Source organism: Pongo abelii, chromosome 8, assembly GCF_028885655.2.
Source record: "Pongo abelii isolate AG06213 chromosome 8, NHGRI_mPonAbe1-v2.0_pri, whole genome shotgun sequence".
Taxonomy (NCBI): Eukaryota; Metazoa; Chordata; class Mammalia; order Primates; family Hominidae; genus Pongo; species Pongo abelii.
This window is the reverse complement of record NC_071993.2, coordinates 11,617,091-11,639,896: the sequence shown is the minus strand read 5'-3', so window position 1 is coordinate 11,639,896 and position 22,806 is coordinate 11,617,091. Positions and strand designations below refer to the sequence as shown.

Below are 22,806 nucleotides of genomic sequence, written 5' to 3'. Positions count from 1 at the left end.
GACCTAGGGCAGATACTTTTCTTCTGTATCTTGTTTTACTTACATTTTAAGTGGAAACCACCCGCTGAACCTACATTTTGGGGCTGACGTAGAAAAGATGAAATGCCACTTTGTCAGTTGAAGGATTATCAACAACTGTAAACTGGACTATTGTTCTGGGGAATAAGCAAATTTCATCCAAACTGTTGTGTTTGGAGGTAATTCCTACTTTGTTTTATAAAGTTTGTAAAACTTCTATGATAGTTGAAAATTTGTGAAGAAAGATGTGTAACTGTAATAAGTTAGTCTGTCATGTAACAGTACAAGTATTTGAAAAACAGCATAATTAGAAAATTTTTATTTTAGGGTCTTATAATTTAATTCTTTTTCTGCTCTATGTGATTTTGTGTCCATGTTTTGTTTTGTCACCTCCTACTGCTTGGATTCCAAAGACATCGTTTTTATATTCCTTTTGAGTTTTTGGTGTAATTATATTATCATTATTTTAGTGCTTTCTGCTCTTGAGCTTCCTTGATACTTTCCTGTTCGCTATTCCATGTATTTTAGTAAGTCCAGCTGGGCAAAACCGTGGGCCGTGGTCATTGTTTTTTACGAACTGTAAAATCAGTCTTCTTTTATAACATCTTGTGCTTGCTTTTGGGCAAGTTATTTAACCTCTTTGTGATTCACTTTCTACATTGGTAAAATTGAGTTGTTGGCATAATTAAAGTTATAGAATTGTTGGTATAATTAAATGAGGTAAATATCCATAAATAGCTTGAAGGGAAGAGATAAAATAAAACAGTTTAACTAAATAGTTTCTTATTTAAATAGTTGTTAAATAGTTTCTAATAGTTGTTAAATAGTTTCTTAAAATAGTTTCCTGTGCATGGTAAATGCTCAGTAATTTGGGTTAATTGTTGCCATGGATGATGATAATGACACTGTATCAATGTTTCTTTCTTAACCTTTCCCATATGTACCTGATTTTTAATTTTAGCTCTGTACTAGTATGGGGACCATTAATTTTTTATTTCCACCCCCAAATTTCCTACTTTTTAATGTAATCACAGCAATTTGATGGAGTTTTTTTCCCCTAAATGTAGATTTAACTTTAAGATAAATGATGTACAGTAACATATGTACAATTATTGAGTACAGAATTGAGCAACAGCAACAAAATAATGTCTGAAGCCTTTCAAGTAATATAGCTTAAGAAATAAGTGTCAGAGTGCTTATGTTACTCATTAAAAATGTCATTATTTTACTTGTTCGGGTCCACTGAAGTCAGTCATATTACGCTTTCCTATTAAAATTTTACTTTTAGCATTTGCAGTGATTTCTACACTCTGTTACTCAAATCAGTTGTCTGCAGTACGACATCTTTACTCTAGAAATTTAGAAGATAATTTGAAGTGACTTTTTGTGGATAATATTACTTTAAAATCACAGTTTACTGTAATTGTGAAGTGGTATAGATCATAACTTCCTTTGGGAAAACAAGTCTTAAATTCACTTGTTTTTAACCACACTCAGTTTGTCGAGCATGTTGCAAATGTTGCCAGTCTAGTTTTATCGTCAACATGAAGCCTTTCTGTACATATTCCTCCAGTTAAAGTGATCGCATGGGATTAAAATTTCTATGACTGTAGTCACTATCTACTGAAATTTCAAATTTGAGGCATACTATATTTATACCGAAAGAACAAAACAAATTTCGTAAGTCATTATTTGAATCAACCTTACAGTATTCACTGTTTTATAATAAAAGTTGTTCGACTTTGTCACTCACCTTCAAGCACATGATCAAAGTTTCTTAAAGCTGCTTTATGACGTAGTCACTAAAGCTTTAGTTTAAAAAAGTCTCAGTAGTGTAATAGTTAAAGCCTTGTGTACTGCTTATTGTAGCTCTTCAATATTTCAATTATTAGAACTGGCATCTTATTTTCTGAACCATAACATTCAAGTATATTACGATGATAATAGTACTAGTTCTTACCTGAAGGGCTTCTGCTATAATTTATTTAATTATTTCCCTGTTTGGACATTTATTTTTAAGTTTCAAAGTGTTATGCACAACATTATGATGACCGTAATAGGTTTTATGTTATTTTGAGTAATTAGACTTGAGGAAAAAATTAATTACAAGAAGACAGAGGAGGTGTATTGAAGTTAAGATTCTTAGGGCAATAGCAGTACACTTTCAAGGATGGAGGGAGTTGATGATACAAATGTTTCTTTTCTTTTCTTTTCTTTTTTGTTTTTTGAGATGGAGTCTCCTCACTCTGTCGCCCAGGATGGAGTGCAGTGGCGCAATCTCGGCTCACTGCAAGCTCCACCTCCCGGGTTCACGCCATTCTCCTGCCTCAGCCTCCCGAGTAGCTGGGACTACAGGCACCCACCACCACGCCCGGCTAATTTTTTTGTATTTTTAGTAGAGACGGGGTTTCACTGTGTTAGCCAGGATGGTCTCGATCTCCTGACCTTGTGATCCGCCCACCTCAGCCTCCCAAAGTGCTGGGATTACAGGCGTGAGCCACTGCGCCCGGCCGATGATACCAATGTTTCATGCCTAATTTCATTCAAAAGTGTTGTCTTCCCTTGATGAAGATTTATCGTTGTTTTTGTCTTATCAGATAGCATCAATGTCATTTAAGAAAAAGAAAAAAGTTTTCCTGAAGAAATAGCAAGAACTGAAAAGAGGAGAGAAAAGAAGGAGAAAGGGCAGGGGAGGGGAAATGAGAGTGAGAAAGAGAGAACACTGAAGATTGCCAGTAGGATTAACTGGAGTTTTCAGATAGATGAGGCAAAACTTGGTATCTTCTGAGAGACCAGTGAGAAGGTGGCAGGAAAGAGATTAGGAGTTAGCACTCTACAATCCATGAGGATATTTTGGGGACAAGGCAACCTTTTTGCTGTTTGGAGCATCTTTTAGGTGTGTGGGATAAAAGGAAGAAAGTGTGTAAGAAGTTAATTATACCATCAGGGAATGTGTAAATCAGATGTTCACACCTTTAAAAAGAGCACTGACTGCTTTCGTGCCACTTAAGGGACCCTTCCGTAATGGCCTGAACATGCTAATGCATTGGGCATTCTTAACAATTTCTTGTTATACTCTCTCCTTCTTTGTCTCTGTGTCTCCCTGTTAGAATCTTAAAAATAGAGATGACAGTATCTCCATGTGCCATGTTGAAATGTATTAATTAATTGCCATAGATGCTTTGAAAATACAATGCTAACAAATATTAGCAAGATTAACCGTAGAGACTAGTCTAAGTTTTTTTCAGTTTGTAACCTTCAGTTTCTTTTTCTTTTAATAAGTTTCATAGGCGAATTTACAAAGGAATACCACTCCAGCTCAGAGGTGAAGTCTGGGCCCTCCTTCTTGAGATCCCTAAAATGAAAGAAGAAACAAGGGACCTGTATAGTGTGAGTGGCTAAAGCTAACTTGTTATTTTGAAATTAAAAAGTAAGATCCATTTCTTTTAGCATTCAAGGTGACATAAGATATTCATATGATCACTTAAAATTACATTAAAATTCTATCGCATTGGAGGTTTTGGAGGTCTGTTTGTTTTCTTGATTGCAAAAATACTTTTTAAATTTTAAATAGATACTTCAGTAAAAATGTTATTGTCTGTATCAGTAAGTATGAAGTGCTTTTCAAATACATAAATGATCAATTAAAGTAATTAAATGATCAATGTTGGGACATGGTTGCATGGAAAATGGACTAACACCTAATTATAGCTGCTTGTTTGCCACATGGTGTTAATAGAGAGATTTGTGGTATCACTTTGAGAGTTCGTGGGAAACAGCAGCAGAATTCAGTTTAACCAACACCTGCTGTGTACGATTCTTTTCTTCTAGCATGAAAAAAAGATGACTTTGCCCCAAGATTATTAGGGTGTCTCTAGGTTTTATTATTTATTAATAAAAAGTTAAACTTTTGACTGAGTAATAATTTTTTTCTTAAATTAGGTGCTTTAAATGTATCTCCTTGTCATCTCGTAGCTATACCCTTTCTGAACCTAAATTTTCTATTAACCTTTGAAAGGAGTAAGAGATTTACATCTAAGAATCTTAGACCCATAGATTTTGAAATATGTTCCTTAGAAAATATGTACAAAAAAATTAATGTGGAATAAATGGGAAAAAATAAAAATTGCTGTTTTTTTGGGGGGAGTCAACACTTTTTTTTCTTCAACTTTTATTTTAAGTTCAGGGGTACACATGTGCAGGACGTGCAGATTTGTTACATAGGTAAATATGTGCCGTGCCATGGTGGTTTGCTGCATAGATCATCCCATCACCTAGGTATTAAGCCTTAGCACCCATTGGCTATTCTTCCTGATGCTCTCCCTCCCTCCCACCTCCACCCCTCGCTGACAGGCCCCACCTGATGCTCTCCCTCCCACCTCCACCCCTTGCTGACAGGCCCCACTATGTTTTATTCCTCCTCGTGTACCCGTGTAGTCTCATTATTCAGCTCCCACTTATAAGTGAGAACATGCAGTATTTGGTTTTCTGTTCTTGCATTAGTTTGCTGAGGATAATGGCTTCCAACTCCATCCATGTCCTGGCAAAGGACATGATATCTGAGAGAACATAATATGAAATATAACCCCAGCACCTAGTACAGTGTGCCTAGCATATGGTAGGTGCTCTGTTAGTATTTGTTTAAATAATGAAAGTAGAAAATGAAAGAAAAAGCACTTTATTTACATGCTGTATTCATTTCCTAGGGCTGCTGTAACCAAGTACCACAAACTAAGTGGCCTAAAACAATAGAACTCTCTCTCTCACAGTTCTTGAGGACAGAAGTCCAAAATTAAGGTGTCAGCAGGACAACACTTTCTCTCAGGGCTCTAGGGAGGCATCCTTCCTGGCCTCTTCCAGCCTCTGGTGGTGGCCTGCCATCCTTAGTGCATTTAGGCATCGCTCCATCCCTGTCTTCCTTATCACCTGGCTATCCTCCCTCCTGTGAATGTGTGTCTGTCTTTCCTGATAGGGACAATAGTTATTGCATGTAGGGTCCACCCTCATCCAGGATGACCTCATCTTAACTTGATTACCCCGGCAGAGGCCCCATTTCCAGATGAGGTCACAGTCACAGGTTCTTGGTGGACATGAGTTTTGGAGGGACACTATTCATCCCAGCTTGCCTGCTAATAGGACTCTAGTTTTCAGTTATATTTTAGACTTTTTCTATGTAGAATAAAATGATCAGATGGCCAATTAATACAAGAGAACCATTTAGTAAAAACTGACAGCGACTACAACAAAAGAATGACTTGTCTGCCAGTACCTTCAAGCCTATAATTTTCAACACTGTCATCAATATTATTTTTACTATTCGAGTTTCCCCCAGCATCATTACTTAGCCAACTTTTTTTTCCTTTCTCATCCACTCTTTCTGTCTCTCTCCACACATCCTCCACGAACTGGAACTTCAGTAGGACTAAAACTACAACCTTCTCTTAATCTGCCGAGACTTTTCTCAGATGGGTGAAATTATTTGGACCCAGCATATTATCAGCATTCAGTCCTTCAAGTTCCCCTGGTGGCCTGTTTGTCCTTTCTTGTCCCCATAAAGCTCTGTGGGTGGTATTGAAGAACATATGAAGATGAATAGGTACAGTGGCAAGAATCTTTTCTTCTAGGTTGGAGGAGACATGGTTGCATAGAAATATTTAATAATAGTCTGTGATAAATACTCTAAAAGTAGGAGTTGAAAAGAGGGTAAGAAAAGAAATCACCTTTATGGTCCAGGAAGACTTCATGAAGTAGGAGGTGTCTTGGTGGGGCTTTGTTTCCCACAGGAAGGAAAAAGATTGGTGAATTTCAAAGCACATTGCAGAGACCTTCCATGATCTCCTCCAATTTGGGTGTGATTAGTTTTAACTTGAAGCTTCATATTGCCGTATTTTAAAATAAAGTACCTACTTTACCATGAGGAGAGCTGACATAGTTTGAATACTTTTATGTCTAAGTGCTCTATGGGAATTACCTCATTTAGTTCCTGCAACCATGCCAAGATGCAGGTTTTGTCATTGTTATATCTTTCTTACACATGAGGAAACTGAGCTTAGCAAGGCTAAGTGACTTTTCACCCTAAGGTTAGCAAGTGGCAGGGGTAGGATTTACTATCCAAGCTGTCTTGGCTGCTCTCATCTAATATGTTTTCCTCTTCTTTTATCTCATTTTTATTTTTCTCTCTTGCATTTAGCAGTGTACCTTACAGATGGTATAGGATCAGACCGTAGTGGAAAACAGCCTCATCCACAGCCTTAGTGTGGCTCAGTAATCTCGTAGGCCAAACTCACAATGATAATCCTAATTTTTTTTTTTTTTTTGAGACAGAGTGTCACTCTGTTGCCCAGGCTGGAGTGCAGTGGTGTGATCTCGGCTCACTGCAGCCTCAACCTCCTAGGTTCAAGCAGTTCTCTGCTTCAGCCTACCGAGTAGCTGGGATTACAGGTGCCTGCCACCATGCCCGGCTAATTTTTCTATTTTTAGTAGAGATGGGGTTTCACCATGCTGGCCAGGCTAGTCTTGAACTCCCTGACCTCGTGATCCACCCGCCTTGGCCTCCCAAAGTGCTGGGATTACAGGCGTGAGCCACTGTGCCTGGCCAATAATGCTAATTTTTTATCTAAATGCTTCCCACTGTACTTCTGCCCTCAGGTTTATGGGCTCATTGGATCCCATTTTTTAAAATATTTATTTTTATATTACTGTGACGCTCGTGGATCTCAACCCACCTAATCTCAAAGGTAACTGTAGAAATTGTTTACCTCTTTTCATTCAGGAGTAAAAAATATGTTTGATTCCTGCATTCCATGCATTAGCTTATAAACATTTTAGGACATAAATAATATTTCTGACCTATTATTTTTTACATACTTACCCGGGCTTTTCTTCCATCATGAGGCCTTTTTTATGATGGATTTTCTTGTCATCTGGAGGAACTGATACTATAGATGCGTTTGGGTCTTTTCTGCCTTCCTATTAACTTTTATTTTAAGGCATTTTATTTTATCATGTCTTGTCAAACATTTTCTTCCTGTGTTTTGACATCTCATCTTTTACAAGGAAGCCTGCAGAACAACAATTGAAACCTCTTTACTTGCCCATTATCTTTTTTTTTCTTTCTTTTTTTTTTTGAGACTGAGTCTCACTCTTGTTGCCCAGGCTGGAGTGCAGTGGTGTGATCTCGGCTCACTGCAAGCTCCGCCTCCCGGGTTCACACCATTCTCCTGCCTCAGCCTCCTGAGTAGCTGGGACTACAGGCGCCCGCCACCATGCCCGGTTATTATTTTTTTTTCACATTTTAGTAGGGACAGGGTTTCACCATGTTAGCCAGGATGGTCTCCATCTCCTGACCTTGTGATCCCCCCCACCTCACCCTCCCAAAGTGCTGGGATTACAAGCGTGAGCCACTGTGCCTGGCCTTGCCCATTATCTTTTTAAAAAAAAAAAAAAAAAAAGATGGAAGAGAACAAATATGTACAGATTTATTTTTCAAGCTAAATTTTTATAATATCTTCTGAACCACCTTTTTCAGAAATAATATACAATAATATTTTAGTGGCCATATGAATCTAATACAATACTCTAAATGTCTTCCTCTGTCTTGAGAATTCTGAAACATACTGTGGCTGCTCTTCCTGTTTTAAAAAGCTGCAGAAGCCCCTTCTCCAAGCTTCAGTACACAAAAATACACAGACTCATAAAACACTTAACATACACATACTTATTCTAGACATGCCCAAATAGCCTCATTCTAGACATGCCCAGATAGCCTCATTCTAGACATACCCAGATAACCTCATTCTAGACATGCCCAGATAGCTTTCTTTCCACTTTTAGCTGAAGTCGGGAACAGTTATGTTTTTATATATATTTATTGAAATTGATTCAAGCAGAAGTCCGTATTACCAGTACATGGTAAATGGGTCAATATAACATATGTATATAAATTCTTATTTATATTAAACATGGTTAAATTTTAATCTCCCATCTGTTTAAACATGGGAGATTCAACATACTCATTTAGCTCCCTTTCCCTTGAAATGCCACTGAATTGATAGCAGAGTTTTTATTATAAAAAGGCAAACCCACAGAAATGAGAAAATGGGAGATGCTTAACAGCTACCAGTTTTGGAAAATGAGAATGCAGACAGATATTTAGTAAACTTAGCAAACCTGAGGAAGCTAAATCCTAGGCTGGCAGTGGGAATTGGAGAAGCAACCTGATTAGTAGCTCAGAATCTCGTAAGGCTTGGTAATTGCCAACTGCAGGAACCTCTGGAAGTGGAGGTGAAGCTAAACACAGAAGTGGTTTAAAGTCTGTTTCAGAAGCAGTTAGAGCTCCTTAGCCCCCTCAGTGCTGGCCCAAGACTGGAGGTTTGTTATTTGGCGAGGATGAAACAGAGGGCCTCTGGACTAGGGAAGACGCAGACCTTGCTGAGGGTGAGCTGCTGTCATGAAAGCAGAGGAGATGAGTAGTTTAAATTTTGGACAGTCCAGCCTTTTTCCTCAACTCACCTACCAGATCACTGGCAGCTAGGTGCTTGTGTTCCTGACAGGAGATTGGAAGAGCCTTCTCTGGGGGATGTGATCAGCATAAGAAAATAAACCCAAAGGTACTGACTTCAGGGAACCCCAGTCCAACTGCTTGGCCACATCCCTCCACAAGCAGGATCACAGTCAGGAAGCCTCACCCAGGCATGCAGCTTTTTTGTGTCCCACTTTTAAACAAAAGCAGAAAACGAAGTTTTGCTGTTCATTTGAAGAAGGGAGCTAATGTGAAAGACAAGTGGAAGCAAATGAAGAAAGCAGCTTGTAAGAAACAGATTATAGTGTAAAGAAGAGAATCTAAAAAACTATTTTTAATATCTTCAGAGAAAAATAGATACTGCATCCATAAAACAAGTATAGAATGCTATAAAAAGGAACACTCAAAAACAATAGAGCTTATGAATATAAAAAATATTAGTAATGAAAAACTTAATTGAAAATGACAGTTGAAGAAATTGCCAGAATGTCAGTTATAAAAGCAAAGAGATGTAAAATAATACAGAAAAATACAAGAAAATTAGATGATAGCCTAGGAGTTCCCAGACTGTAATAATAAGAGTTTCAGAAAAAGAAAATGGGAATGGAGGGAGGGTGTGGGCAGCAAGCCACCCAGGTGCCAAGGCAAGAGACTGAGGACACGAGCTGTTCCAGTATAATAAAATATAAAACAAGAATAGTTATACCAGATGTAGATCTTAGATATGATTATATATGAATATCATTAATCATTAGTTTGTAGCAATTACTCTTTATTCCAATATTATAATAATCCTCGCTCTATAATCATAACCTAGGAAAAACCAGGCCATACAGAGATAGGAGCTGAGGGGACACAGTGAGAAGTGACCAGAAGACAAGAGTGCGAGCCTTCTGTTATGCCCAGACAGGGCCACCAGAGGGCTCCTTGGTCTAGCAGTAACGCCAGCATCTGGGAAGATGCCCGTTGCCAGGCAGACCGAGGTCTAGCGGTAGCATAAGTGTCAAGGGAAAACACCGGCTACTTAGTAGATCGGGAAAGGGAGTCTCCCTTTCCCCGGGGGAGTTTAGAGAAGACTCTACTCCTCCACCTCTTGTGGAGGGCCTGACATTAGTGAGGCTCGCCTGCAGTTATCCGGAGGCCTAACCGTCTCCCTGTGATGCTGTGCTTCAGTGGTCACGCTCCTAGTCCGCCTTCATGTTCCATCCTGTACACCTGGCTCTGCCTTCTAGATAGCAGTAGTTAATTAGTGAAAGTACTAAAAGTCTCTAATAAGCAGAAATAATGGCGTAAGCTGTCTCTCTGTCTCCCTCTCTCTCTCTGCCTCAGCTGCCAGGCAGGGAAGGGCCCCCCGTCTAGTGGACACGTGACCCACGTGACCTTACCTATCATTGGAGATGACTCACACTCTTTACCCTGCCCCTTTTGCTTTGTATCCAATAAATAACAGCGCAGTCAGACATTCGGGGCCACTACCGGGCTCCATGCATTGGTGGTAGTGGTCCCCTGGGCCCAGCTGTCTTTTCTTTTATCTCTTTGTCTTGTGTCTTTATTTCTACACTCTCTTGTTGCTGCACACGGGGAGAAACTCACCGACCCTGTGGGGCTGGACCCTACAGGAAGGGAAGATGAAGAAATTGACAAATGAATTGTTGAAGATGTCTGAGAGCTGAAAGATTTGGGTAGGAGTTTTTAAGATTGGAAGGATTCACTAAGTGCCCAACCCTGTGGATAAAAATAGATCCAAACCCAGTACTCAAATGTGAAGTTTCAATACATGGAGAGAGAAACTCCTACAAGCTTCTAGAGAGAAAACACAGATTGCACATAAAGAAACACAGAATAGCAACACTGGAAGCCAGAAGACGGTGAAGCTGTGCCTTTTGAGCAAAAATATTTTCCAACTTAGAATTCTAAAACAGCCAGACAGTTAAATAAGAGGGTAGAATGATCAGATAATCAAAGTTTCAAAAACTTTGTCTTCCATATAGCCTTTCACAGGAGCTACTAAAGGGTGTGTTCCTGCAGAGCAAGGGAAGAACCTGAGAAAAAAAGATATGAGACCAGGAAACAGGGGGCCCAACATGGGAGAAAACCACCCCAGCAGGTGGAGAAGGGAGGCTCCAAGACCTGAGCTGTGCAGCAGGCCCGGAGGTCAGGCCGTACAGGAAGGAGAAGGCCCAGAGGTCAGGCCGCACAGGCAGGAGCAGGCCCAGAGGTCAGGCTGTACAGGCGGGAGCAGGCCCAGAGGTCAGGCCACATAGGCAGGAGCAGCAGACAGCAAGATGAAGCTGGTGGAACACCTACTCTACTGGAACATCACCCGAGGAGATTATACCATTTATAGTGAGCTTGGGATTGAATTAGGTGGGAAACGAAGCAAATTGAGAAACAAGGCAATGATTAGCTTCAAGGAAAACAAAAGCATCATCCTGGAAAGAAACAAGAAATCATAATAGACTGCATGGCTCAGCCATGAAGAACTTTCACATAGTTCAGTAATGCCAACTCTGAAAAGTTCTCTATCCTAAATTAAAATTAACTAGATAGACAGGATGGAAGGGAAGGAAGGTAGGGGAAGAGGGAGAAGCAGGGAGTAGGAGAAATGGGGGAATGGAGGGGAGGGAAAGTTTCTGTTGTGTACCTTTTTATATATATAGTTTTGATTTTTTTAACCATTGAATGATTTTTTTAAACCAAAAACTTTTTAATGAGAATTATTATTTGTCATAGAGTTTTCAACAACTAATTTCCATAAAAATCTGTTCTCTTCTCTCTTTTTCTCTTCAGAAATTAAAACACAGAGCACGGGGCTGTTCACCTGACATCAGACAAATAGATCTGGATGTCAACCGCACATTTCGGGACCACATTATGTTTAGAGACAGATACGGTGTTAAGTGAGTAAAATTTAATATTATGAAATGTTAATCGCATTTATAAATAGTCTTTATTAACTTAGAATGCCTTTATAGACTGTAATTTCGATTTAGGTCCTAAAGGTTTAAGCTTTTGCAGATCATTTGCATCCATGTTGTGTGAAACTTAAGATCTAATTTAACTGAAATTTTTTAACTTTTGATATAGCACGTGCTATAAAATTGGTAAAGACTCATAATCTGGGGATTCTTAGAAATATAGTAGATACTTTTATTAGAAGTCATAGAAGAATGACAGAGTATGTAAAAACTTTGTCAGTGATAAATGTATCTCTATAACCTTGACCCCCACACATAAATGAAACTTTTTTTTAAAAAAGGGACATGAAATGAGAAATTAATGAATTGATACATCATTGCTGTGACAACTTATAAATGAAAAGTACAGTTTTGCTGATCTCTGTATCAGTCAGAGAGTCTAACCAGGAAACAGAAACCAATAGGAGATATATATTAGGACATTTCAAGGTATTGGCTTCTCCAGCTGTCGAGGCTGATTAGGCAAGGCCAAAATCCACAGGGCAGGCCATCGGAAAGGACAGTCTGGGCCTCGGGCATGAGCTGAAGCTGCTGGCCACAGGCAGAGTTTCTTCTTCAGGGAAACCTCAAATCTGCCCTTATGGCCTTTCAACAGATTGAATGAGGCCTGCCCAGATCTTCTAGGATAATCTCTCCTATTTAAAGTTACCAGATTATGGATTTTTATCAATCTACAAAATACATTCCCAGTGACACCTATATCAGTGTTTTGGATATCTGGGGATTGTTATTTAGCCAAGTTGACACCCAAAGCCAACCACTGCAGTCCAGCCTTGTCAACTTGGCACTCATACACACCACCTTAAACAATTTCCAAGTAAGATAGTAACCAAGTCATCCTTCCACCTAACATGATATCACTATTCTGCTCACAGCTGAAATGTGCTAATTCTTTCCCCACGTGAGGATGCCAAGTCTTTGGGAGATGATCACACTTCTGCTTTAGTATCCTGTAACTTACACACTGTGGTATAAAGTTGACTGTTATTAAGATACCTTATGTTAGATGATAAGGGAAAAGAGAGGGAAGAAGAAAATATTTGTTGGTATATATACAAGCATATTTACAAAAAAATAAGGAAGAAATACTCATAATAATTGTAGCAATCATTTCTGTGACTGGTCGTGTGGTCACAGGTGGTATTTATAATGCCTCGTTTCACTGCCCATTCCATATTCCCTTTGCCCTCAGCAAGCACCTCAGATGGTTGTGGTTCTTTACCTAGAGGGATGACTCAAACCTTTCTTCCTGAAAATCTGAACCCAGCAGTTCTGCCTGAATTGGTAGTTTTCCATTGACTTTCATCACAGGGCTCAGTAATACTAGTAAGAGATGCCCCAAGTGTTCTCCTGCATTCCAGATGTACTCCTCCTTGTGTCTGTTGTGTCATAGCAACCCATGTTCCCCTTAGTAATCAGGATAATCCCCCCAGCCCACACAGCCATGTCCTTCTTTGCCTGTTGGTTCAGAGGCATAAGGAGCCCAAAGTGGTTGGATGGCAGTTTCAGCTTCCAGGTCAGTGGAATCACTGTTATGTCTCATGGTGGAAGCATTCCTCCTTTTGGAACTAAGATCTCTAGACCAGCAGAACCCAAGCTTGCAGGGGCAAGAAGCAAACGCTTTGCTAGTGGATCTCGAGAGAGAATGATGAGTGGAGCCACTCCTACTTCCAGCCTTTGAATCTTGGATCCCTGAATCCTGGCTATGGGAAAAACAGCACCTTGAATTGGAGCCTGATATGGAGCATATTCAGCATCCCAAGGACATCACCCTATCCCTGCAGGGTATTGTACCTTGCTGGCAATGTCTCTGAGCCTTCAAAAGGCCATTCCACCATTCTGTCAAGCCAGCTGCTTCTATCAGAAGGGTCTCAAAGTGAGATAGATCAGCAAAAGAGGACAACAAATTTTAGGAATTTTGAAGTGTTTTGTGTTTTCTTGGTATAAATCCTTTCAGAATGAATATTATCTAGTCTTGAATTTAGACTTTTTAGAGTGTTGTTTGAATTTGAACTTGGGATAATTTATTACATTAGTAATTTTATCTGGATTATCTGTTTTCAGTCAGTCTTTGGTTTATTTTTTTAAGTGTGTAATTTTTAAAATATGTGAAATTACTAAATTGTATTTCATCTAAATTTTTTTCTCTAGGCAACAATCCTTATTCCATGTTCTTGCTGCCTATTCTATTTATAATACGGTAAGTTGGGGCCTGCCTGCCCAAGGTCTTTGAGTTGTATTCTGAGGCACTCCCTACCTAGCAGGGCCCTGTGGGCACATTTCTGCATCTCAGAGCTAGGTGGTCTCCATGGTCTCTTTAGCTGTGTGGATCTTTTTAAGCTGAAACCCTGTGATAACCCTAGGGCCTTAGAGCAGAGCTGATTCTGAAGTGGAAGAACCTAAATATGACCACAGTATGCCAGTGAGTCTCACCTTTTCTCTCTCCCTCCATATTGTTTTGCTTTGTAATGTTTTGTGTTGTTTTGTTTTTATTTTTAAGCAGATATACAGGGTAGAAGGACAGGAAGTAGGTGGCTTGGTTAATTTTTGCTCGACTTTTTATAACTCTCTTTGCTCTTGGGAGGTTACTTTTTACAATCACATTTATCTATTAGGTGAGGTCCAAACAAGATAACTATGCCCTTACTGGCTATCCCCAGGAGGAGGCTAAACTCTTTGGTAATAGACATGCTTTTCTTAAGGCGTTCAGCCTTGTTGGGGGAGAAGATAATCTGGGATAGATTAATTTGTGTTGGACTTAATGTGGGTGTTAAATGAATACTTGTTGACTAGGTCCCAGGGAGGACCTTTGAACCTTGGGATGTATAATTTCTATTGTAGTTAAAACCTTTAAATTATAAGAACAGAAATTCACTCAAACTAGGAAAAGTTAAAAAGGGGTTATTAAAGGGACATCTCATAGGAGGGAAGCACTAGTTGGGCCTCACCGGAATTGGAGCTGGAAGGTGGGAAGTGTCTGGTGAGAAGGAAAGCTGCACCTTCCATCTCTTCCATTCTGGGGGCCACTCAGTATCTCAGATGATCTCTGTGAACTGTTCAGTTCACTGTTTCTCTCTCCAGATTGCTTCCTTTGCCTACTGGCCAGTTATACTGTGGCTCAGATTGCACCCACAGACTCATTGTGAGCATTCTGTTGCAGTACGTACCCGCATCTGATTACAGTCTCTGGCTTTGTTCACATTTCCTAGAGACAGTGTCTGATGAGTCAGTGCAACCAAATAACTGTTCCCCTGGGGGCAGCTGTCCTCTTCTGGTCCATTAGCTGTGGTTCCTGTGCCACAAGCATGAATCCTTAAGGCCACATCATAAGCAGGGACTATGGGGAGAGTGGGTATTTCTTAGAGAGGAGGCATAGACTGTGCATGGGCATCCCAAGATGTGTCTGCTTAAGGGTTCAGAAATCTAGAGGAGACAAGACAGCATACTGGGTATTGTAGGAGGGGAGACTTTGCCAGCAAAGAAGAGGAATAGTGAGCTAAGAATCATACATAAAGTGAAATAAATATTAACACTCTTTAAAGGAAGTGTGACAGTATTGAACAGAGTCCAATAAAAATATGTAGCAATTTAGACTTGTACATTTATTTTTGAGCACACTTTTATTCTCTTATGTGGCATAATACTGTAAAGAGTATAGTATTTGTCTCTAGAATGGACCATTAAACGATGTGTGTAGGCATTTTCTGGTTTTTATAGAGTAGCTTTTTCTCTGTACATATGCATGTAATTCGACTAAACTCCTCAGCTTCTGTGTTCCCCTTTGCTCCCCAGGAAGTCGGGTATTGTCAGGGGATGAGCCAGATCACAGCTTTACTCCTCATGTATATGAACGAGGAAGACGCCTTCTGGGCCCTGGTCAAACTATTCTCAGGCCCTAAACATGCCATGCATGGTAAGAAAACCCTGTGCTTTATCTAAACAATCAAGGTAGGGAAAAAGGTAGATTAAAACAAAACCAAAGATGCTTGCAAGAGTTACATACAACAAATTTAATGTCTCAGGGCTCATTGAGTTCATTAGTATTTGTTACTAGTTTCTTCTTTCATTTTTCATTATTGAACTTTTCTAAAACATTTACATTTATTTTCCTTTGTTTTTACTCTAAGGTATATTGTTGGCATTTTAAAATTCTTCCTTACTTGCCCTTGGTCAAAAGAAACTAATTTAGGTTTGGAGGAATTTAAGGACAGGTATATTATTGGGAGAAATAAAAGATGCCTCTTAATCAAAACTTTTAGATGGTCATGAAATTATCATTTCAGTGAAATGTTTACCATTGACTGGATATTGTGATATATAACACTTTGTCAAAAAAACAATAATTGAGAAATGACACTTAGGTTTTTAAAGGAAAGGTAATAATTAAGTAGTTTTATATTTCAAGTGTAGTTTTTGGTTTTTTCACATAAAATTGGTTCCACTTTAAATAAAAGGTTGATAACGTGTTCTAGGCACTCGATTATTTAATATCTCAGAACCTGCTGATTTTTTGGTTTTCAAGTTAACACTGTTTATAATAACTTTTTCCTTGTTTTTGCCAAGTTAAGCAATAGACTTTATTTCAGAGAGTTTAGATTACAACTGTTGAGACAGGGTCTTGCTCTGTCACCCAGGCTGGAGTGCAGTGGTGTGACTCATTGCAGTCTTGACCTGGGATCAAGCCATCCTCCCGCCTCATTAGCCTCTCTAGTATCTGGAACCACACAGGCATGTGCCTCCATGCCTGGCTAATTTTTTAAATTTTTTGTAGAGATGAGGTCTCCTTATGTTGACTAGGCTGGTCTCAGTCTCCTGGACTCAAGTGAACCTCCCGCCTCAGCCTCCCAAAATACTGGGATTACAGATGTGAGCCACAGCCCCCGCCCTTAGATCACAACTTGTCTTGGAAATAAAAAGGGCATTTGTTCATATAATGCAAAATTATTTTCCCAGTGCTATCAAATTTAAATAATTTTAACACTAGTTATTCTAAGTGTTAATATCAAATTTAAAATAATTTTAACACTAGTTATTCTAAGAATGGATCTTCCAAGTTCAGTTTGTGAATAAGCTTTGTGTGATGAGGAACCTGATATATATTTAAAGTACTGTTTTAATATTTTCAAAATTATGACTTTCTATAGCCCATTGTTTGTGAAGTCTCACACTCTGACCATGTGAGGATATTATGTGTGTGTGGAAGAGTGAGGGGGGTATGTATGTGTTTGCATTTGTTTTTCTCCCTTAGTGTTTCTTGCCAATTACTTAACAAATACCATCTGCATGGTAACTGGGTCTGGGCACTTTGCATCTAATAAATAGACTCTAAAAGTAAGACATATTATTATATTGAGTTGCCATCCAATAGGCAGTATCATTCCAAAAGGCATCTTGAAGAAAGCCGCTCTTCCCTGTCAGTCTTTATTTTGCTTTCCTGTGGGATTGTGTTGCTGATCTGTCTTGAGGTACAATAGAATGCAAATTTAACTGGTATGTAATTGTGTCCAAGACTGTCCAATTTTAGGAAACGGTCATTTCTTTTAAACCTGTTTGATAGCTTACCTTCAGCAATTATTATCACTAGACTAATCTATAAAACAATATTAATTCTACTATCCTAACTACTTAGAATGTAGTTTCGCTCATTATTAAAGGTCAGTTTATACTTAGAGATGTTTGTTTCTATGTCTGCCTATGAAATTTTATAACTAAAGGTTACCTCAGTACTTTGCATTTCTAGTGTGAAGGTGGTTTCACTTATAAATGTGTGGAATTGAAGCTAAGGCTGAAAATATAAAATATGAGAGCTGGAACATCAGTGGAAAATGAAGAACTGTTAGACTTCTTAGCATTCTTGAGCTAGTTATTACTGAACTGTATTGACTTTTCGAAAATTAGACTTTTCTTGAAAATTTTTCAACTTCCATTCCTATCAAATTGACTATGAAAGTGGCACTGATAGATATGGATTTTTTTTTTTAATGAAACCATTTCACTGAAAAATATTACTAAAGGAGGAATAGAATCTCTGTCTCTGGAAATTTTTACACACACCCTAGAAAACTGAGAACTAGTTAAGAAATAATTCTGCCCAGTAGATTGTAAAGCACCATTGCCCAATAGCATGTGCCTCAGGTTTTTGGTGGAATAGAGTTTCATTTTGGGGCAGCAGACTTTCTGGGGGGAAAATGGACTCCAAGATCACATAAGTGTGGGAGACTGAGTGAAAGAAAAACAAGTTTCATTAAGTCTAATAGGCAAGAACATTAATAAGCTAAAATGCCTCATGAATATCTAAGAAGGATATAAATGTGTCCTCTGGTTTCTTTTTCAAAAGCATAGAACGTCTGTTAACGTCTTTCAAAGTTGCATGGAACCCAGGTTGGATCCTAATGTAGAAGAATCATCAAGTCTGTTGAGTGGACTTTCTTTTTAATGGATTGTATAGAATATCATGAAGAAAAATAGATGTAAAGTTCAATGAGTTAAATACACAAAATTAATGCTAACCATTTGTAATTTGTTACTTCTTAGATATAGATTATATTGTATAGTCACATGGGATAAAATATCATTTTGGATATAACATTGATCATCTAGTGCCTGTATTTTTAGCAGATGTTAAATATAGCTTTTTAGGAAAGGATTAAAAGGCGATTTAAAACTTGGGGACTTTATACTAATGAAATTCTTAGAGTAAGCCTGAAAAAAGTAATAAATTGTTATTTAACATATTAAAACAAAATGACTAGTCAGGGTTGGAATAATATATTAAAAATATATGCATTTAAGATATGGCCCAATATCTTAAAAGAACAGGTAATCTGGATAAATGTCTTCAGTGTCCCTTTTTTTTTTTTTTTTTTAAGGTTTCCCTTTAAATTCAAAAATACGAAGTTATAGAAGATCTTTAGCAAACAAATCCTAGTCTAAAAGTTTCATTACCCAAAGCTTATGTACAGTTATTTCCTGGGTGGGGAGAAAAAATGTTTTGATAACTACTGAATGTTTCTTTTTATTTTTGACAGTTACAAATGAAAGATGTTGTGTTTTAAGATTGGAGGGTTTTGTTGGTATTGTTTATGAAGTGTTGTTTTTATGTTTGTATTCTAGGCTTTTTTGTCCAAGGTTTTCCTAAACTCTTGAGGTTTCAAGAACATCATGAAAAAATACTGAACAAATTTCTGTCCAAGCTTAAGCAACACTTGGTAGGTAGATGTGCCACTGACTTACACCCACCTACCCACCCCCCCAAAAAAGCTGGGATAATTAAATTGTCTTTGGTCCAATTACCTTATTAATTTATAGTGTCATCCATTTCATTTACTATGCAGTTATAATTCCCAGTTGTTTACAAAACACTAGATTTGTAAAATTTAATATTGATAGGCTATCACAGTACTTACTGAGGGATTTGAACTTCTTTGAAGCTAATAATACAAACAATGTGATAATTTAAAGATATGGGATCTCCCAGTTGTTTTGGAGGTTTTTTCATTGTACAGAAAGTATTTTTTCAGGGTCACAGAAACTCGTTGTTAGTGAACTATATATATGCCTTACTATAAAACAGTAGTTTAGTAAAACAAAGATAGCTCACTGTAAAATATATTAAAGAGAATCTAACTGTTGTATTATAGTCCTGTCATAAGAGGAATTTATTCTTGGAGTGATTTTGAGAAGTAAATGTGTTTGGCTTTGATAGCTGCATCCAACAGCCTTCCTAACTTAGTATTATTTTGTTAAATTTAGTTTGCTACAATCCAGAAATTGTGAGCTCTTTGTTTTTTCAGGATTCTCAAGAAATCTACACAAGTTTTTACACAATGAAATGGTTTTTTCAGTGTTTCCTTGATCGTGTAAGTATTTATTTACAAAACTCAGTCATAAAATTATAAATACAAGGTGAGGGGAAGCTGTTAACCTTATTTTTGTTTTGTTTTGCTTTTAATTGTAGACTCCCTTTACACTAAACCTCAGAATATGGGATATCTACATCTTTGAAGGAGAACGAGTTCTTACTGCTATGTCTTATACCATCTTAAAATTACACAAAAGTAAGAAAATGCTTAAACTCTAAAATTTTATTAAAAATTGAGGCTTATTTAACCTTGATTTCTCATTCCCCACCCACTTCAAATTCATTGTCTTTTAATAGTGGTTTAAATTTTTTTTGAAAATCATTGGAGAAATTATCATCAGTTGGTAATGTACTTTTGTAAGGTCTTTCTCATGACTAGAAGCTTACTTCACTGCAAAGGTCTTTTGTTCTTTTCTGTTTATATCAGTGTCATTTTCACACTTCTATAGAATGCAGTTAGTTGGTTTCAGTAGTAATATTTTTCGTTAAGTATTTGTTTCCACTGGGATCCCTTGTCCTTTTCATCAGTCGAATCTCAAGTTTGTGGTAAGAGAAGGAAGACCAAAGAAACCAGGCCCCTTACTTAGTTCAAAGGGCTGGAGAGAACGTTTTCTATTACTGTTTCCTTCATCCAGGGAGAATAGCACCCAGCTGAACTGTGGGTGGGAGCACACAGACCCACTTCTCTACCTCAGTGCATTATGGCCTCTGGGGCAAGTTCAGCCAGTGTCTATAGGCAGATAAATGCAGCAAGATTAAAAAAAAAAAAAAAACAAAACTGGAGAATTTTTAGTCTTCAGTTGCAATATGTTTAAGGGCTCTATAAATTTGATATGTTATGCCTTACTTTAAAATAAAGAAATGAGATTTTCTTTCATGAAGAATCTTGTTCATCTTTAAAGTCTCAATTCAGCCTTAAAAATTCTGTGACTTCTCTTGTAGTTATGCAGAAGAGAAAATCATTGAAAGCTCTAGAGCTTCATATGTACACGTACTTCTAATCCAGGTCATACCACATAGTTTCATGTTCATTGTGCACTCAACTCTCTTAGGTTATTCTTGAATGATCTGTTCTGCTTCCCAACTAAATTATAAACTAATTGAGTGCACAGGGTCTTGTTTATAGTTTTTCTCTCTGCTGTGCTTGGCATTGTTCTAAGTACATGTTATGGACTTTACTGTAAGATTGGTTGGTTGCTTACTTGAAAAGCATGGACTGCAGGAGTGCCAGATTATCCATACTTTAGATAGGAATGAAAATGCCCTTTAAAAGCACTTTTGTTATGTTTAGTTTTTTCAAGAAAAGGACTCAGAATTGTTGTGGTTCACTTCCCTTATACTCAGTTCTTCTTTCCTCAACTAATGCACCAGAACAAAACAATTGACTATGAATTGTCTTCCAGGATTCAGGTTTGTCATCTGATCTCGTGAAATCTCTTTTCCTTCCTCCCCACACCGGCCCCCACACCGCCTTTTGCCTCCCCACCCCCCACCTTTCTCCCTCTCTCTCTATCCCTCTCCCGCTCTCCCCTCTCCCCCCCTCTCTCTCTCCCCCTCCCTCTCTCCCTCCTTCTCTCCCTCTCTCTCTCTCCTTCTCTCCCTCTCTCCCCGTCCTCCCCCCCCCCCCACTTTCTTTCTGGATTGTTAACGGATCAAAATAGAGAACAGAAGTACAGTTTTTATTAGGAGACATTAGCTTAATGTTCCCTCAAGAATGAGGAAGTAAAAACATAATATATTTCTTTGTAGCTCTCATCTGCTTCTTAAATTGTTCTACTTATATGACCCTTGATTAATTTTGACAAGTAAAAAGTTTCTTTACCCTTGTAAATAAACGTTAAGCATAGCAACTGCTTTACATGCTACCGTATCATTAGACTAAATGAGCTGTGGACAAATCTGCTGCTGTGTATTTTTCTTGGTTAGAGACTTACGTGAAGTTCCGTCTCCACCATATAAAGTTTCCGAAATGGAAGGGTGGCTGTGGGATGGGAGGAGATGCTGATTCAAGTTTCAGTTAGACAGGAGGAATAAATTCTAGAGAGCTATCATACAGCATGGTGACTCTAGTTTATAGTAATGTGCAGTATACTTGAAAATTGCTGAGAGTACATCTTAAATGTTCTCACTACAAACAGATAAGTATGTGAGGTAATGGTGTGTCAATTAGCTTGACTTAGTCATTCCACAGTGTATACATATATCAAAACATATTGTCTACCACAGATAAATACAATTTGTCATTAGCCAATTAAAAAAAAAAGAAAAACTCTTCCTGGGCATATTAACCAATAGTTAGCTAAAGCTCATAAGAAATTTTTTCCTTCCTTTTTCTTTTTTTTCTTACTGATTGTCTTAAAAATACGTTGTTACTGGAGGTTCATCACACAGTGGTTTTAAATAATAAAAAATCAAAAACCACCTAAATGGCCATTACTAGAAGACTGATTAAGTAAATTACAATGCATACATATAGTACACTCTTTTACAGCTGTTAATGATGATGTAAAATCATATTTGTTGAAATGAGAGATATCAGTGATACATTATTGAATGGGGAAAAAATCAAAAGGGGAATAACTTGAAAAGTATAATTTGGATTCTTCAATTGATATACAGAAACACTTGTAAATACCCGGATCTACCTGTAGGGTATTATGTGATGAGGTGTGTTATGTAGGGTATTATGTAATGAGCAGATTTTTACTTTCTGCTTTGTGTTCATATTTAATTTGAATGTCTTTTTCCAAGAAAATGAATTTCATAAGTAGAAATAAAACTCACAAAATTAATAATCCAGATGTTCTGGGAAATTCTGAAACAGTAAGAAATACAGACTTAAAATGGGGCTTCTTGGAGCTCCGTATCAATAAAGGAGAAAGGGCCTCATGCCGGCTGAGGTAGTCTTTCTGTCTGTCTCTAAGAAGCTCTTGCTCTGGAGTAATACTAATGCCTAGATGTGGTTATTGCAATGAGGAAGTATTAGGCAGTATTCTCCCATCCTTTCTCCCAGTAAACTTTCCTGCTTTTCTCTGTGGCTGCTTTAATATCAGGCAATATTTTTGTCTTACTGAGTTTTAATGATGTCCTCAATGCCATATGTAAGTTGTATGCTGTTTGTGCCCTTTTTAATGCCCTTTTACACTACACCTGAATATAATAGAATATCTTCCTACCTAAAGTAGCTATTGACTCGGCATTTTCATTTCTCTTATCCTTTCTTAGAACATCTAATGAAATTGTCCATGGAAGAACTTGTAGAATTTTTTCAGGAGACCCTGGCAAAGGACTTTTTCTTTGAAGATGATTTTGTGATAGAGCAACTTCAGATTTCTATGGCAGAACTAAAGCGGGCAAAGTTAGACCTTCCAGAACCTGGTAAGAATTACCCCAATACTTTATATCTACATTATAATTAAGATTGGAAG

The 22,806-nt window shown here is 37.9% G+C and overlaps 1 protein-coding gene across 15 annotated transcripts in view; it reads left to right on the top strand.

Moving 5' to 3' along the window:
* USP6NL (USP6 N-terminal like) overlaps positions 1-22,806 on the top strand; it is a 151,410-nt gene that overhangs the window by 105,486 nt on the left and 23,118 nt on the right. For 14 of the 15 annotated variants that reach the window (XM_002820521.5, XM_054521911.2, XM_054521909.2 and 11 more), the window contains 8 exons: positions 3,301-3,408; positions 11,330-11,439; positions 13,669-13,717; positions 15,310-15,430; positions 18,631-18,725; positions 19,311-19,376; positions 19,475-19,574; positions 22,604-22,756. In XM_002820521.5, the coding sequence (XP_002820567.1) occupies positions 3,301-3,408; positions 11,330-11,439; positions 13,669-13,717; positions 15,310-15,430; positions 18,631-18,725; positions 19,311-19,376; positions 19,475-19,574; positions 22,604-22,756 (802 nt within the window). The remainder of the gene's footprint in view (positions 1-3,300; positions 3,409-11,329; positions 11,440-13,668; positions 13,718-15,309; positions 15,431-18,630; positions 18,726-19,310; positions 19,377-19,474; positions 19,575-22,603; positions 22,757-22,806) is intronic. The other variant, XM_054521906.2, reaches the window with a different exon arrangement.